The following is a 12,885-nucleotide window of genomic DNA, read 5'->3' as shown; positions in this document are numbered from 1 at the left end:
AGAAACTGAACTGCACTGCCCGGGATTAGTCATCTGGGTCTCCAGAACAGAAAATAGAAATAAACAGAGTTCATTTTTTCCTTAAGGTGAAGGAAAGGAATGCCTGGTGAACTTCCATCTCAGAGCCCACGCCGGGCCTGTGTTGCTTCTGTGCCTGTGACTTCAGTCCTGGGTGAGGGCAGGTGGCCTGATGCCACGTCTCCCTGCCAGCACTGCAAAAGCCGCTGCAGTGGTAGGAGGGGCTGGAAAACCACACAGCGCGCGTCTGCGGGAATGTACCTGCGCTTGGCCAGGACGCCGCGTGAGGGTGACCGGTGCGGGAGGCACACACGGGGGTCATGGACATAGAGCAGAAGCTCCTCCCTGCTCAGGGGACATTCCTTTTGCTTTAAGGAGGATGCATATGCCCAACAGCCAGGAAATGTCATACACCCAAAATACAGAGGATCTGAAGACATGGCTTATGTCCTTAGAAATTCAATCACCAGGCCCCCGGATTAGTCCCAAGACCTGCTGACATTCGACCTCTCCACTGGCTTCACACCTCTGACCTTGGCATTGATCAGCAGGCTTGCTTTTTGATGGGTCACCCTGCAATCCCAGATGGGCTCCCCATCTTCCCCAGAGAAGTGCCCTGCTAAGCCACAGGGTGCCGCTGACACAAGGCGGGGCTGCCTCCCTCCAGGAGAGCGAAGGACTCTACACTGGACACCACCCTCACAATCCATGGGGGAACCACCTTAAGAGGGGCTGAGGCTGTGTCCTGAGTCACTCTCCAGGGACAGGGCATGACCTAGGATGGGAGTAGTAGAAACTCTGCTTCTAGACAATTCAGCTGACCCAAGGGAGCAAGGCTTGGGTGTCTGCTTTTTACTTTCACACAGAAAATGATATTTGTATGATACGTAGGGGTGAGAGGACCAGCAGTCCTAGGCCAGGTGACAAGGCCCCTTTCCCATTCCCCAGCACATCAAGGGCTGAGGCTGTCCCTTTCTTGGTTATCTGTACGCCCAGGACACAGCAAAGGGCTCTGGTCTAAAGGGCTCTCTAGGCAGAAGAGGGCCTGCTTCTGGGACTTGCTCAGCCCTAATTCCCTCACCATCTGCCACCTCACCGTATCTGGCTTGGTGGCCTTGGGAGGGTGGTCACTGAGCCCATCTAGAGCCTTCTCCCTGACTTGGCTCCTGGAGCAGGTGCTACAGATGAGCCTGGGACCTGGTTGTCCAAGTGCACCTGGTCAGAGCCTGCCCTATGGCCCAAGAGGTCCTCTCTAGATCCAGCTGCAATGAACCGACATCCTGATGTACCAGAAAGTTCTATCAATTAGCCCTGACTTAGCGTCTGTGGTCTCATGTGAAACCATGCGGCTACATTCTCCAGGCTTGCCCCAAAGTCATTTCCTGTGATCATGGTCAGAAAGGATTGTGCCCAGGCCAAACCAGCAAACACCCAGGGCCCTCTGCACAAGTAAATTATAAACCTGGTTGTTTAAAAAGAGCACATTCTAGTGGCATCGGAGCAAAACCCGCTGAAGGGCAACAGTGCTCTGGACTTCGTCTGTGATGGGGAAGATGATGCCTGTCCAGTCTGCTTGCAGCTGTCACTCTGTCACCCGTACACCTGTCTTGCAGTGCTGCCTCAGGACAGGGCCCTCCCCTCAGGGGCCTTCCTGTCCAGAAAGGCACATCCCTGAACATGGACATCCACAATGGCTTAAGAGTCCTTCAAGAGACAGAGTCAAAGGCTGAGAGCCCCTTTGTGGGTCAGGAGAGGGCCCAGAGGGGTCCTTCTCAGAGGAGGTGACAGTTGAGCTGCACCACTCTGAATGTCCTGTGTTGTACAGGAACGAGTCCTGTGTTGGCTGCAGGACAGTCCCACCTCCTACAGCAGCCTGGGTCTGGCAGGCAGAAGGCTGAAGGCCCAGGTCAGCTTCCCCTCAACCAGCCAGAAGAGTCCCCACCTGAGAACTAGTCATGCTGGGCAGGCTGCCCAGGCCTTAATGAGCTGGGCCACAGGCTGGACAGACAGCAAGCAACACTTATAGGCAAATGCTCTGGCCAGCCACAGGCCAACACGGCCTCTCATTTCAGCCCCTCCCACCAGCGAAGCGAGGTCAGGGTGGGCAGGGACTGGCACAGATAGAGAGAAGCTTCCACCAGGGAGTGACCCGAATTACAGAGAATGGCCCTGAGGTTCAGAGCTGATGTTTATGGAGTGCACACAACCTGTATTAGCTCACCGAACCCATAGCACCCTGGGGGACACTGATGCGATCCCCATTTTACGGTGGGAAAACAAAAGCACAGAGGGATGAAGGGATTTACCCCAGGCCCTGGCACTGGAGGCGGCAAGGCTGGACGTGAACCCACAGCAGCGGGCTCCCAGCCTCTGCTTTCCTGTCATGGAGGCTGTCCGTGCCTAAGTGACCACCATCTTCTTGCCTGGTTTGCTCCCAACCTACCATGTGACCTGGGGCTGGTCTCCAAAAGCAGTTTCCCCCCTTAATGAACTTGAAATTCCCCATTTTCCTGAATATTGGCACAGAAGCTTCACGCTTCATTTCACACAGGTCAAGAGGAAAAGCTCCCAAGGGGTCAAGGGAGTCACTAGGCAGAACGCACAGTTCCAAGGGAAGGCAGACTGACCAGCAAAGACCTCTACCTCCCACGGGAGACACTACTTTCCCTCGTCCCTGGGAGTGTTCACCCTGGTGACACGGAGCCATGACGGGAAAGGAATTAGGACCTGCATACCCGTCAGAGTCCTACTGGCAAGCCTGCAGAGGCACCGGGAGGACGTCGAGATATTTCATAAGCCTTTTTTCAGAGAAAGAAAGTTGCTCATACTCTTGAAAGCATTTTTTTTTTAAATTCTGAAAGAAAATAAGATACAACTAACAGATGAAAGAGCCTTTGCATGAGACTTCCGTGAAGTTTTGTTTCCTGCCAATCATTCTTTCTAGGTACAGAAAGAAAGCCGACACACTGCATGAGAGAGACCTGTTTCAAAAGACCAGCTGTGAAGGGAAGGGTATTTGAATCTAGGATCTGGGCTTTTGGGTTCTTTTCTTTTCTGTTTTTTTTTTTTTTTTTTTTTTTCCTTTTGGTACTGGGGATTGAGCCCAGGGGTGCTTAACCACTGAGCCACATCCCCACTGAGTCACATTTTTTATATTTTATATAGAGACAGCATCTTGCTGAGTTGCTTAGGGCCTTGCTAAGTTGCTGAGGCTGGCTTTGAACTCACAATCCTCCTGCCTCAGCCTCCCAATCCACTGGGATTACAGGGGGTACACTACTGCGCCCAGCTTGAATCTGTTTTATTAACCTACCTGTACCCAGGTTTTACCCAGAGTCACAAGAGGGACCAGAGGTGTCTCTTCAAGGGAAAATCAGGGGGGCACTGGCGTGTAGCCCCGTGCCACCTGTCTCTGTGCTGGGTCCCCTCACTCTGCTGATGGATCAGTCAGCCAGAAGTGGTGACAAGGTCGCCAGTCTCTGCAGTTACCGCGTCTTCACGCTCCTCTCCCCTCCAGCAGGGGCACATATTGGGAACCAGGCTGCCAACTAGTAAAATACGAGACATAGCGATTTCCCAGATCTCAATGAACAGATGGACGCTTTCAAAGACAGGCGAGAGCAAAGCAGCAAAGTTTCACAATTTAGCAGAGCCAGCTGCCTCGGTGCCCAGTCTCCCCTCTCCCCACTGAGGCCCTCGGTGGCTCCCCGCCTGCCGTGCAGGACAGGATGAAACGTTTGCACGCAGTAAACGAGCCCAAGGAAGCTCTGTCTTCAGGCCTCTGAACCTCAGAAGAGCTGCCTGCTTCTCAGAGCAGGGTCGTCAGTCAGCTTTGTTTTGATGGACCAGCCTTCAGCTGTTTACTCCAGAAGACCTGTCAGTGCGCCTGTGCGGTGTGCCCCTTCCAAATTGCTGTTAGCATGGCCGCCTCGGGGTGTCGGAAGGAACCGCGAAGGAACCACGCCTTCCAACGCTCCACCACTGCCAGTCGTACCCTTTCATTGGACACCCTGGAACAGGGCTGCAGTCCCTCTGGAGCGGTTACACTGGATGCCCCTCCAGATTCCAGGGCACATGAGAGCAGGGAGGGACCTCATAGAGTCTGTGCATGACACCTCAGTCCAAAGCCACCCGAGCCAACCAGGAGTCTCTTGTCTCATGGTCCATCCCCAGGAGACGGACCAGGCCTACCAAGCCCAGGCGGGAAGCTCATTCTGTTGCTACACGGGCTCCTGTGGAGACCCGAGACGGGTTCCCATGGAGCGGTTCCCCTTCTAGGCAGCTACAGCCCCAACCCGAGGACCCCAGCTGAGGACCCCTTCTGCCACACCCCTGTGCTGCAGCCTGGCCTGAAGCCTCACCCCCACAGCCCCGCCACAGCCCTCGGGCAGGCGCCTGCCCTCCATCCACACCTCCCACACCTGTCACCCCTCCCTCTTCCCAGGGCCCTTCCTGTCCGAGGATGGCTCCACACGGTCTTCCCCTGGGGCAGCCTGTGGCTTACCACCTCCCTCCTCTTGCGATGGCTTTCTGTCCCTTCCTGGCCTTGGGGACTTCACATTCAAGGGGACGTCCCCTTTGTGCTTTCAATTTAGGTTCTCTGAGAGCACACTGTTGCTGTCCCAGCAGACTCACCTTAGGGGACGGCCCATCTCTCAGGTGGACACATGGGTCCTCCTCCTTCCTGCTGTGGGTGGACACACAGCTGTGTCACCAGTTCCCCCACTGTCCCCTTCCTGTGGTCCTTTCTAACGCTGCCTTGGCTACCTCTGCCCCCCACTCCATGGTGTCCACTCTGCCAGGCCCTGGCTGATCCTGCCATCTGCTCCTGTTCCGCACCTGTCTCGATCTGTCAAATGACTGGAGGCAGACAGAGCCCCTGCTAATGTCGGGAGTCACGTTCATTGCTGGCCACGACCTCCCCTTCCAGCCATAACAAGTCCCACCACGCAACCTTCCTGGCTCCCTTCCACGTTCATCTCTCTCCCGAAAGCCCTTGTTCCTTTCTTACCTTTCAATCTCACGCGCTGCCCTCAAAAGCCCAGACTGACATTATCAGAGGGCAATCGGACGTGCCTGTTTGCAGAGTCTGTCCCCATTCTGGCTGCCCCACATCTGTCTTTCCATCCTTGGCCTGGGGAGTCTGCCCAGGAAGCCGGTCTTCTGCTCCCCAGTCCCACTGGCCACCTCTCCTGCTCTCCCGCCACTCAGAACACAGACTGCCTGTCTTGGGAAAAGCTGCTCTTTGCTTCATTAATTCATTTTAGGTCCTGTGAGTGAGAGGCTTTTCAACATGGTAGCAAATAAATGTAAATTTATACATTTGTTCAAAACTAATATGAAAACATGCCCTTAGATTTTCTGGGAGAAGCCTGATCACTCTGGTGCCTCCCCTGTCAACACATTCCTCCGCGATTTCTGGGCCCTGCAGCTGTGGCTCCCGCAAGACCTGCCCACCCTCGGCTCCCTCCCCTCATCTGTGCTAGCTCATTACCAAGGCTGCTGTGCCTTTGTTCTCCCTTCCTACAGCATGTGAATTTCAATGCATGGCCGAGGCCTAAAACCATTAGAAAATTGCCCGCTTCCCTGGGGTCTGACTTCCACTTCCCTGTCGAGTGTGACCTGCGGCGTTCCTTTAGGAGCGCTACCTGCCTCCAGTCATCACTGCTTCTTAACAACTCAGCACATTTGCATTTCTGCACAAACCGAAGCTCCCTACAAGCTGGCGACCTGGCACGAGCTGCCACTTCTACCCTGAGAAGTCTCTGCAGCCGGCCCAGGTCCTGTCTGTTCTCTGCACTTCTCTGGGGCCACCTGGGCTCCACCTGTGACAGACCAGGTGGCCTCCTGCCTTCTGGACTGCTCCCTCTGACTTCCTCCAGTGCTGGCCTTGGAGCAGCAGGGCTTCGACAGGCGCTCCTTCCACCCTGGGCCTTTTCCACGGCCACAATCTGTCTTGCCATTAGTTCCTTCCCTTGGGACCACCTTGGTGGTTTCTATGATGGCCTCTGGTGCACCTTCTTCGAACTCCTGCCAGTCTGGGCCTCCTGGCCCTAGCCAGCCTGGCACAGCCTCCCTGGCCACCCCTCGCCTGCCCATGCAGCCCCCTCCCTGGCTGCCAGGTGACTGTCCATGCGCGTCTGATTCCGCCTCCCTCTGCCACCTAGGCCGGAGCCCTGTCTCCTCCCCAGACTCAACCTGGCGAGCAGTGGCTCTGATCTCCCTGCTTCTACTTAACTCAGGGGTTTGCAAACCAGTCCAGTTCCTATGAGGGCAGGGACAAGACACAGCAAATAAACGTGGTGTTTGCACTGACTTGGCCCATTTATGTGGCTGAGGAAATGGAGGTACAGGAGGGGGAGTAACTTGCCCGAGACCCCAGAGCCAGCGAATGACAGGGCTGGGACTCAGGCTAGCTTGGGGCCTTAGCCCTCCCCGCTGCGGTGTACAGTGAGGGCCACCTTTCTCCCTTCCTCCATCCACAGCCACAGAAAAAGAGCTTTCCTCTGTAGCTGGGGGAGGGAAGGGTGTCTCAAGGCTCAGAGTCGGGGATTCCAGGGACTGTCCCTCCAGGCACCAGCAGGTCCAGCAGTGCCAGGATCTGCCCTGAAGCTGTGGGCAGGCTGTGGGAGGCAGGCCGGGGAGAATGCAGGCCAGGTGTATAGTTCCTAAGGTCGGCAAGGAGTGTTCTAAGCTTTTCTTTGGAGTCCCCCTGCTCACGGTCACTGGGCAGTGTCTGACTGTAAGAATCTGAACTCCTCAAAATCTGCAGGCTTGACGGACTCGACCTGCCTCCAGTCAGGTTAGTTTCTAAATATACCAGGATGCACTTTCTTTCTATCACTCTTTTCTACTGGTCAGACCTGGAAAGGAGCCCAGGGCTCTGGCCTGCTGAGGCTCAGTTGCTGCCAATGGATGTGGTAGGCCAGGCCCACCATCCAGGGCCTGCTCCTTTCAGCCAGGAAAGCACTTGTGTTTGTCAGGGGCTCAGGTGTCTTGAGAAGCTCCAATGGGGAAACAGAAACTCCCCTGGTGCGATCTTCTCATTCGATTTTTTGTCTCATGTGCTCTCCTTGGAGAAGAATGAGAACTACTTCTCTGAATAATTCATAGGCCCCGAGGTGGAGACATGCTGCCTCTTTTTAATAAAAAGACTGGGTACATGGTGATGATCAGACCTCTTCTGCAATGCGCTAGCAAAAGCTCGGGATGTGAGAAGCTCTCAACAAACTCCTCTTACCATAGTGAGGCAAAAATTAAAAGCCAATGTCATATTTTTAATCAAGTAGACTAATGTTTGGATAATATGTAAAATTATTTATAAAGCTGCACTAAGCAACAGCACACTCATAAAGGAAGTTGAAAAAAATTGAGTAGCTGTAATTATTGTAAGGTTTGATGTATTTTTTAAACTGAAAATGACTGTCTTTGGTTTTCTACTTAATGAGCACCTACAAGGTACATATCATGTGATCGCTGTTTGGTTCTCACACAGCCCACCAGGTTAAGTAACAGCCCAACTTGCAGAGACACCAAGGCTCCTTGGGGGTCAAGGTCAATCCCAAGCCCATGTCCAGTTCCAACTCTTTGGTGTGCTCTTCAGCAGTGGGTCATTTAGTTCTCAGTAGACCAGCACGATTCTGCTGAAAACCAGCCGTTATGGCTCAGCCTTGTCCACACTTGTAACACTTACGAGAAACCGCGAGAGAATAAAGGTTTTCTTTGAGCCTCAGGAGATTTTGCTGATAAGTAGAAAATGCATCTTCTTTCTCAGTGCTGGCCTGTCCAGTGAATGTCTGCCTTTTACAAGAAGGACACGGGGCTTTGGGCCTTCCCTGAGGTTCAAGTGAGTGAGTGACGCCCTGGGACCAGAGCCCAGCACCCCTTGTCCAGCACTTGATCTTGCGCATGGCACACCACTGTCTGATCATGGTGCTGAGCTCCCAGAGGCTGGCCACGGGAGGCTGGCCACAGGAGGCTGGCCATGGGAGGCTGCCTTGTTCCTGTTACAAGGCTTTTCTTTCTGTAGTTCATTAAGTCTGGGGTGTCCTACCACCAAGAACAAAACCAGACCTCAGAATCTGAGCCTGGCACACAGGCCTGGGGAGGGGAGTGCAGAAGACCTATTCCAGTACATTTCAGCTCAGACTCTCACAGGGAGGTGACGGCGATGGAGGACTCTGCATGGAGTGGCCCCTCACACACACTCACAACAGATGGAACGCTCCAGAGCAGCCAGCCTGCTTCCCACCTGACAGGTCAACACCAGGACCTCTCACGGGGAAGGTCCACAGCCAAGGGCGAGGGCAGTGGGCCCCCAGAAGAGGGGTGTGTGCATTCTGGAGCGCATGGTATGGATACTGGGGTGACTGACCTGTGTCCCTGGCTGAGCATCCCACCCCTCAGTACAATATGGCCAGCCCTTCCCAGGCCCTGACAGGTGCCACCTATTAGCCAGTGGTCTCAGAGACAAGCTGGAGTCTCAGGCCCCTGAAGGAAGGGAGTCCCCAGCCGTAAGTGCTCTGACATTTTTCTGAAATCTCATGAGGTGTGGATACTCCCTACGAGAGAGACCAAGAGAACAATCATAAGGCCCAGGGCCACAGAATGTCTTTATCAAACCCAGAACCACAGGGTGGCTTGGATTGCTGAGCAGAAGGCCAGTGACCATGGCACCTAAACAGGACCCCAGGTGGGGTAGCTACAGCTGTGCACTGTCAACTCCCAGGTGCCATCTGCAGGATGACCACAGGAGTGGCCTGTGGCTTAGTCAGGCAAGCTGACTGCATTTCACCTTTGGAAACAGTGTTTGTGGACACGAGCCCCAGCTGTGTCTAAGGGGAGCCCCGATCTAGCAGCGGGGGTCTCACCCGGCTCCCACACTCACCAGCCGCTGCATGCTCTTCACGTGGGTGGGGCTGATGGACAAGGCTTCTTCATACCACCGCCGCGCTTCATCCATGTTCCCCCGGAGCTCGGCGACCTGGCCCCGCATGTACAGGACGTTGTGGGACATCGGGAAGAGGTTGGCAGCTTCTTGGGTACAGGCTGTGGCTTCTGCTGGCTTTCCAAGGCCAATGTAGACTTCAGCTGTGGGAGGAGAGAAGGCAGGTGCTGTCCCAGTTCATGGCCCATGAGAGGCCCTGTGAGCAGTTGTCACTCTGCTGGGGACCTTTGTTTCCCCACGGCAGTCCAGCAGGGCAGGGCCAGTTGGTCCCCCACCCCTTGAGGATAGGCCAACATCCCTTGTGCCCACTCCTGCCAGGGACTCTGTGAGCCTGGCGGGCCCGCCCACCTTGAGGACGCCGACCCTCAGGGCCCTCTGGGGCACAGCAGCACCTGGTCTGGCCCTGCCCTTGGCTCTGATCACCACTGAGAAAAGACTGAAGAGCACAGGGACCAGCAGGCAGAGGCACACAGCCTGGCACAGGGCGACGACTTGCTCCCAGTCTGCTCTCCTGATACCCAGAGTGTGACGGGCAACAGGCTGGGCTCACATATGTAAAGGCACAAGACAGAATGGCCATCCCCCAGACCCAGCCACCTCTGGGAAAAGCCGCTGCACCCAGGGATTCCTAGCTGTTAACATCAGCAAGGCCAAGCTGCCACTCTGGGAACATGCAGAGGAGCCATCTTTCTGCCTAGCCCAGGCCTCTCTCCTCTGCAGCCCAGCTTCCCTCACAGAGCGCATCACGCGTTCCCAATGCCACCTCTGTCCTGCAGGCGCACCCATGCAGGTGTCCACATGGGAACACTGCATCCTGTCCCTTAGGCTCCTCTCCCAGGGCCCTGCCTGCCCACAGCACCACCGTCCTTCCCCAGGCTGGCCTGAGGCTTTGGGAACATTCGAGTCCTCTCTCCCATCTCTCCATGACCACCAGGGCCGCATCTGTCAGGTCTCCTGGCAGAGTGCTCCTCCGTGGCCACTCTGCTCTGGGCAACGTGACCCTCATCCCATCTGCAGGGTAGGGCCCAGCCTCACCCTGAGTGACGTCCACTCCTGCATCTCCAGGCTGTGTGGGAGTCCGTGTGGTGTGTGGAACACCAGCAGCAAAGACGGAGTGTCGAAAGACCAGGGTGAGAAAAGACGGTAATGTCACCCTTGTCCTCACAGTCCTCAGCTGTACCAGAAGCTTCCCCCACTGCAGCGGGGCCTCCTGGTCACTTCCCCCACCTCACACCAGCTGTCCTTCAACCTCCAGAGGCCTTGAGCTTCTGCTCCTCTTCAGCCTCTCCTCCCAGGCCTCCAGGCAAGGCCCCTGACCAGCTACCTACCCTGCTCTGGCCACGCAGCACCCCATCTCCTTTCCCTGCTCAATCCTACTTCCTGTGTGTCCCTGGAGGGTAAGCTGTGAGCGATGCAAGGGTAGGATGTATCTGTGCTATCCACCACTGTGTTCCCAGGAACCAGATGGGGGCCCAGTGCGTGGCAGGGGAACAGAGAATGACCAGGTGACTGCTAGTGGCTCGTGCTCCTGACACATGCCTGCTCAGGGCCTTCTCATTTCTCACTGTGTCTGCACGGTGATTCGGAAGGCACTGCCATTGTGTCCCATTGCATGGATGAGGAAAGTGCACAGAGAGGCTGCACGCTTGCCCAATGTCCCAGGGCAGGTCAGAGGCAAAGGCAGTCCCAGACCTGGGCAGTCTGGAATGGGCCTGGGCTCTTGGTCTCCAAAGAGAAGTCTCCTCTGGCTCAAAATAACCTCCAGATCCCTGTGCCTGGCAGTGACCGGCCCACACCTTCTTACCCGGTGACCTTCCTGCCTCTTTCCTGTACCAGCAGGTTCTGGTACAGCAAGCTCTGCTCCCTATAAGAATGGGTCTTCCTGCCTCTGTGCTCTTGTCTGCTCTGTGGCCTCTGCCCCCGTGCGGTCAACCTCAGGTTCCTTCAAGGTCAGCTCAGTGGCCACCATCCCTGGAAGCCAGCTGGCTCTGCCCTCCTGCCCCTATAGCTCTCTGCTTCCTTGGGTCCCTGCTAGCTTGTCCAGAGAGTCTGCTGTACCCAGGGGACTGCAGACGCCCAGAGCAGGCTCCATCCTTCTACACCCCAGCCAGTCCCTCTCCCCAAAGCTCCCACTGCATGGGTGATCCTACGCCGACGACAGACTTCCCAGGCCAAGGGAAGGCCTGATAAAGTGGCATCACCCTGGCACAGACCCACACTGTGCCTTCCATCTGCCAGTCCTTTCTAATGGCAGCACAGAGAGGTGACAGACTGGCCCAGGGTCTTGCAGGGGACAGTCCCAGAGACTTGGGCAAAAACAAAGTCCTGAGCCCTGAGGTGGCAGTGCCCTGGCTATGCCTGCCTCACCTCCCCAGGAGACTCAACTTGACAGGTGCCACACCACACTCTAAGGGGACAAGGGAGATTTCTGCCCCTCAGATTGTACCAGGTAAACCCTTGTCCCTTTTGGGAAAGGAACACCCACGAGGTCGTCAAGGCTGTCTGTTGTCTGCTGTCTTTCAGGAGCATGACTCTCTCCAAGTGCACACGCAGCTGCGGCTTCAGGTTACCCGAGGGCCTGGAGAGCTGCATGGAAGGTTTCTCTTATCGTACACTGGGCCCCAAACTGTTTCCATGTGGGCTAAGTCTGGAAAATCCAGGAGCCTTGGCCTGGTGGGTTGATGAGGCACACAGAGCCTCTCACTGGCAGATCACTGGCCAGCCTGGGAGCAGGACTGACGGCTTCCAGAGTGTTTGTAAGAATTGAGTGGGAGGAGCCTTAAACACACATGTGACAGAGACTGTAAGTCCTGTTCCCTGAGGGTCCTCTGAGAACCCCCAATGACACCAATATCTTATTTATCCATGTTTTCATAAGCCTCAGGCTTGATGCTATTGCTTCCGTGAGGAGGAGAGAGGACACAGAATAGGGCCATATTCTTTCCAGGCCCATGGAAGCTGCCAGAGGGAACCTGCGAGGTCAATGGGGGGAGAGGCAGATGTGGCAAATAATCCCAGCCTGGGCTGTTCCAAATCCCATTTTAAACTCAAACGGAAGGACGTGGCACAGGGTCCTGCAGTGATCTTCGAACTATTTTCTCCAAAGACCTCTTAGGCCACCACACAAAAGGATCCTGAAGAACAGGTAGCATGGCTTCCCTCTTGGTTCATCCCCACGCCTTGCCTCTGAGGCACCCCTGGGGACTCCAGGGCTCTAGGGTTCCCGGTCTGTAACCCACAATGTCTTGAGGCCCTGGAGGACTTGGTGATTGCCCCGGGACATGTGTGTGACCCTCGGCAAGTCAGTCGGGTCCTGGGTCTGTTCAGCTGTCACATGGGGCCCGGTCTGCCCCCACATCCCTAGGGCAGTGGTCAGGATCTAACAAGAGACTGGGAGCTGGAGCCCAGAGAGAGGGAGATGGTGGGGCAGCACCTGGGCAAGTCCCACCCCTCCTGGAGTCTGCAGGAGCCCTGACACCTGGGGACCCAGGCCCAGCCTATTTTCCTGGGGCTCCTTTAAGACAATGACTCAGAACAGCCCCTCCCTCTCCAAGAGGAAAGGACAATGCAAAGGCACAAGGTCTCTGGCTCCAGGAAGGAGGCTCTGGTGGAGGGGTTTCCCGCCTGTCAGGGAGTGTGGGACAGGGCTGAGGGAGGAGGAAGAGACCACTGAGCTTCCCCAACATTCCCGATGCCACCATAGCTCACGGTCTTCTCTGGGACACACGGCTGGTCCAGAACACGAGGCCACGCAGTATTCACTGTGAGCTCGCACTGCTCTGGAAGCCTTGCCTGGGGATCCACAGATCAGATGAGACCGAGGTCTCCCCAGAAGAGGGTCCCACGAGCGTCCATTTCTCACGGCCCCCACGGGGCTGGCTACTCCTCCTGTGCTGTCATCACCTTGGTCACACCATCTT

At 55.8% G+C, this 12,885-nt stretch overlaps 1 protein-coding gene across 10 annotated transcripts in view; it reads right to left on the bottom strand.

Moving 5' to 3' along the window:
* TTC7B (tetratricopeptide repeat domain 7B) overlaps positions 1–12,885 on the bottom strand; it is a 233,159-nt gene that overhangs the window by 21,197 nt on the left and 199,077 nt on the right. For all 10 annotated transcript variants that reach the window (XM_079129545.1, XM_079129548.1, XM_079129541.1 and 7 more), the window contains one exon: positions 8,906–9,108. In XM_079129545.1, the coding sequence (XP_078985671.1) occupies positions 8,906–9,108 (203 nt within the window). The remainder of the gene's footprint in view (positions 1–8,905; positions 9,109–12,885) is intronic.

This window comes from Sciurus vulgaris (assembly GCF_902686455.1).
Source record: "Sciurus vulgaris genome assembly, chromosome: 2".
Classification (NCBI taxonomy): Eukaryota; Metazoa; Chordata; class Mammalia; order Rodentia; family Sciuridae; genus Sciurus; species Sciurus vulgaris.
The sequence above is the reverse complement of the archived record's forward strand: the minus strand, read 5'-3'. Positions and strand labels throughout refer to the sequence as shown.